The sequence below is a fragment of the Lepidochelys kempii genome, chromosome 2 (assembly GCF_965140285.1).
Source record: "Lepidochelys kempii isolate rLepKem1 chromosome 2, rLepKem1.hap1, whole genome shotgun sequence".
NCBI lineage: Eukaryota > Metazoa > Chordata > Testudines > Cheloniidae > Lepidochelys > Lepidochelys kempii.
Window position 1 is genome coordinate 268802935 of NC_136381.1, and position 4946 is coordinate 268807880.

General features: G+C 49.3%; 1 protein-coding gene across 1 annotated transcript; it reads left to right on the top strand.

The window, feature by feature from the left end:
* The first annotated feature begins 216 nt into the window (after positions 1–216).
* Positions 217–2962, top strand: LOC140905786 (uncharacterized). Its single transcript, XM_073329261.2, has 2 exons — positions 217–562; positions 1051–2962. Exon 2 carries the CDS (start codon positions 1116–1118, stop codon positions 2214–2216), a length of 1101 nt encoding a protein of 366 aa, XP_073185362.1. The 5' UTR covers positions 217–562; positions 1051–1115; the 3' UTR covers positions 2217–2962.
* The last annotated feature ends 1984 nt before the right edge of the window (positions 2963–4946 follow it).

A 4946-nucleotide genomic window follows, 5' to 3' on the forward strand; every position in this document is an offset into this window, starting at 1 on the left:
TGGGTGTCTGTGCTGTCATTTGGATATGCTGGACACACAAGCTTTCTCAGTGCCTCCGTTATGGGAGCTCGGTTTGTGATTTCTCTTTCCCGCTCCTTGCTCTTGGCTTGGCCCTGACTGGTTCTGGTTTGTGGATGATCCCAAATCCCAAGACACAGGCTTTCACCAAGTCTGGCTAACTCAGTCTCTTTTCTTGGGCTGAATTCTGGAGCTTCGTCATACTGGTGAAATTATGGGTAAGTTACCTGCTTAGCCCCCTCACTCTGTTCATCTCCACAGCCGTCCATAGAACTGCATGAGATCTTCTCCCTCAAATGCAGCAGCTTTCCACAGCTTGTGAGTAGGAAGGCTCCCCTCTAAGCCTGCAGCCCCTCCTGGGGTTTGGGGCTATGGTGTGATGGGGTAGGAAGCTCAGATGAAGTATTTGTCTTACCAAAGCCTTTTTCTTTCCAGATTCCTGTTCCAACTTGGTAACTCCCAGGGTACTCTGCAAACTTCTGATCTCCCCTTAGTGTTTCCGGGTCCGTAAGTCTTTCCTTGGGTTTTCTGCTAGGAGATCCAGGTGAGTCAAACTGTGCAGCAGGGTCTGTTGTGCTGCTGTCCTGGGAAATATAAATCTGTTCTCTTTAAACTAGTGCTCAGCTCCCCAGCCCAGGGTGAGAACCGATTGTTGTTACTCCTGATTTTATTACTAGAATTTCCAAGGTACCCTTCTCCCTGGTGTCGAGGGATTGAAAGAACCCGGCCTTCGGTGGGCTGGTGCAGCTGGGTCTCCAGCTGTCTCACCGCACCGCAGCGATCTTCTGCTTACTTTGCCCAGCCCAGATTCTGAGTCTTCCTTTCTATTGCAAAGTGCCCTGACACCCTTGCAATTGAAGGTGTCCGCTAGTTTCTGTTACCCGTTGTCTCCCACCCAGCTACCCAGGAGGTCACTTCCAGGCGGTTGTGTTGGTGTTTTTTTAACTCTTTTTATTAGAAGAATTTTCTTCCTCTTGCATTGACTGTGGGAGTTTGGTTCACGCTGTCTTATTGGGTTCCCATCCTGCTTAGGAGAGACGGTGAAAAAGGAGGGGGGGTGAGAGAAAACCACCCCTGGGAAATACAGCAGAGGGAACATGAACGGAGCTGAGGAGCAGCACCTGGAGGAAGGGTCTGAGACCCTGGAGCCGCAAACAATCCCACTGGGAGGTGGTGAAGAGACAGTTTTCCAGAGCCCAAGCCAGGGAAGAACCTACAAGAGGCGGCGCAGGTTGCAAACACCCAAGAGAATCCCAGCAGAGAAGGGGCCGGACAGTCCAAGGGAGAGCGAAAAGGGCTCCAGGAAGCACGTGGAGTCCTCTTCAGAGGTAGGAGCCAAGGCCTGTGGAAAGGTGCCCAGTTGCTCGGCCTGTGAGCAGAGCTTGAAGGGGAAGATCTTCTTTCAAAGTCTGGGCAGGTTTTATGGTCAGAAGAAGCCGCATGAATGTTGGAAATGTGGGAAATGCTTCCTGCGGAAGAAGGATCTGGCCAGACACCAGGGAGTTCATACCGGAGACAGATTCTACAGCTGCCTGGACTGCAGGAGAAGCTTCAGCCAAATGGCAGGGCTTACGAGACACCAGAAGACGCACTCGGGGGATCGGCCCTTTCCTTGCATGGACTGCGGGAAAAGCTTTTGCCTGAGACAGGAGCTTACGAGCCACCAGAGAACCCACACGGGAGAGCGACCCTTCCTGTGCTCCCAGTGCGAGAAGCGATTTAGCCAGCTGGCACATCTCACCGCGCACCAGAGAACCCATGCGGCGGAGAGGCCCTACCCCTGTGGGACCTGTGAGAAATGCTTCAAGCAGAGCCAAGACCTCAGAAAGCACCAGCGCACCCACACGGGAGAGCGACCTTACCCCTGCACTGAGTGTGGGAAATGCTTCAACCACGTGTCAAACCTCAATGCCCACCGGAAGGTGCACACGGGCACCAGGCCCCACACCTGCAAGGAGTGTGGGAAAAGTTTCCGCAAGAGGCAGGATCTTCTGCGACATGGGAGGATCCACACGGGAGAAAGCCCCTTTGCCTGCAGCCACTGTGAGAAGAGCTTCCGGCAGAAGAAGGATCTGAACAGACATCAGAGTGTCCACACAGGAGAGAGGCCCCACCCCTGTCTTGAATGCGGGAAAAGCTTCCGGCTCAAGCATGCTCTGGTACGACACCAGGCAACCCACCCACGGCTCAGCCCCTAGAAACGGGACAGCCTCCCGCATCGCAGGGAGTCCCTGGAACGCAGAGTCTGCATTGCCCAATCCTTTCTGCAGCTGACCAGGGAGCACTGACTGCATGAGGGACTTTTGCCAGTTTCTTTGTGTGTTAGAAGTTTATAGCTTGTAGTTCAGTACAGGGCGGTTACAGGGAATATCAGTCCAGGGATATTCTGGGATTCAGTACTGGGGAGTTTGACTTTTCTACTCTGAAAAGACATGGAACAATAGCGGGAGCTGGGAGGGGAGCTGGGGGATGTAGGTAGATGCCTATTTTGTGGGTCAATCCAAAAGTGGTTCTGGGGATGTGGGGGAAGGGCAAGTGTCAGCCAGGACTGCCAGCGACAGACCCTCTTGGGCATGGTGTGGGTGCTGCAGGGGTCTGAGCTGAGAACGGCTCTGTCAGCCTCTAGTATTTCAATGGCTGTTTCTTCCCAGTTCATTTTATAGACTAGCTCTAACATTCCCTCTGTTTACTCTTGCGTGGTGGCTGGGTTTTCCCATTGCCCTGCACCAAGGTTACCTGGTATAAAGGCATGTTTTGACCTCAGTCCAAATGAATAATATGAATTCAGCCATCTCCCAGTACGGGTGGGGGGTGTCTTAACCCTATCCACACAACCAGGGCAGTGAGAGCAGGAGCATGTTTCTCTTTCTTATATGAGGGATGCCTGTTTTCACCTAGGATTGTACATCAGGTTTGAGCCACTCCCTGGTGGCGCTTTGTTCATTGTTGGCAGTTGCCTGAATATCAATTAAAAGAAAGTTGGAAAAAAATTTGGAACCAGTTACCAGTTCATTTGCTTTTTGCCGTACATTCCCTAGGAATGTGGGGCTGGAAGGGACCTCGAGAAGTCATCAAGTCCAGTCCCCAGTGGTGCTGTGGCAGGACCATCCTTGGCAGGTGTTTGTCCAACCTGTTTTTAAAAACCAACAGTGACGGGGATTCCACAACCCCCGTTGGATGCCCACAGCAGAGCTTAACTGTCTTTATAGTTAGAAAGATTTTCCTAATATCAAACCTAAATCTCCCTTGCTGCAGATTAAACCCATGACTTCTTGTCCTACCTTCAGCGGGCACAGAGAACAATCGAACACTGTCCTCTTTATAACAGCCCTTAACACATCTGAAGACTGTTATCAGGTCCCCTGCGTCAGTGTTATTATCTCAAGACTAAACGTGCCCAGTTTGTTAACCTTTCCTCATAGGGCAGGTTTCTAAACCCTTTATCATTTTTGTTGCTCTCCTCTTGACTCTCCTATTTGTCCACATCTTTCCTAAAGTGTGGGACCCAGAATTGGATGCAGTTCTCCAGGTGAGGCCTCACCTGCGCCAAGCAGAGTGGGACAATGACCTCCCGTGTCTTACCTATGACACTCCTGTTAATACACCCCAGAATGATATTAGCCTTTTTGCAGCTGTGTTATATTGTTGACTTATAGTCAATGTGTGATCCCCTGTAACCCCCAGCTCCTTCTCACCTCGCCAGTTATTCCCCATTTTGTAGCTGTGCTTTTGATTTTTCCTAAGTGAAGTACTTTACACTTGTCTGTATTGAATTTCATCTTGTTGAATTCAGACCAATTTTCCAATTTATCAAGGCCAGTTTTGAATTCTGATCCTCTTCTCCAAAGTGCTTGCAACCCCTCCCAGCTTGGTGTCATTTGCATATTTTATATTTTATATACTCTCCACTCCATTATCCAAGTCATTAATGACAATATTGAATAGCATCAGAACCCCTGTGGAACCCCTGTGGGACCGCACTAGATCCGTCCTCTCAGTTTAATAGTGAGTCATTGATAACTGCTCTTTGAGTACAGTCTTTTAACCAGTTGTGCACCCACCTTATAGTAATTTCATCTAGATCACATTTCCCTAGTTTGCATATGAGAATGTCAAGTAGGACTGTGTCAAAAGCCTTACTAACATCAAGGTATATCACATCTACTGCTTCCCCCCTCCACTAGGCCAGTAACACTGTCAAAGAAGGAAATTAGGTTGGTTTGGCATGTTTTGTTCTTGATAAATCCATGCTGACTATTCCTTGTAACTGGTATCCTCCCCATGCTTACAAACGGATTGTTTAATAGTTTGTTCCAGTATCGAAATTTGTCTGACTGATATCTTATTCCCTGGTCCCCTTTGTTCCCCTTTTCATAGAATCATAGAATAACAGAGTTGGAAGGGACCTCTGGAGGCCATCTAGTCCAACCCCCTGCCCAGAGCAGGACCAATCCCAACTAAATCATCCCAGCCAGGGCTTTGTCAAGCCTGACCTTAAAAACTTCTAAGGAAGGGGATTCCACCACCTCCCTAGGTAACGCATTCCAGTGTTTCACCACCCTCCTAGTGAAAATTTTTTTCCTAATATCCAACCTAAACCTCCCCCACTGCAATTTGATACCATTACTCCTTGTCCTGTCATCTGCTATCACTGAGAATAGTCTAGATCCATCTTCTTTGGATCCACCTTTCAGGTAGTTAAAAGCAGCTATCAAATCCCCCCTCACTCTTCTCTTCCGTAGACTAAACAATCCCGGTTCCCTCAGCCTCTCCTCATAACTCATGTATTCCAGTCCCCTAATCATTTTTGTTGCCCTTCGCTGGACTCTCTCCAATTTTTCCACATCCTTCTTGTAGTGTGGGGCCCAAAACTGGACACAGTACTCCAGATGAGGCCTCACCAATAGAGGGGAACAATCACATCCCTC

Excerpts from the sequence above, each read along its gene's own strand:
- LOC140905786 (XM_073329261.2), top strand. The coding sequence starts at position 1,116 with ATGAACGGAGCTGAGGAGCAGCACCTGGAGGAAGGGTCTGAGACCCTG.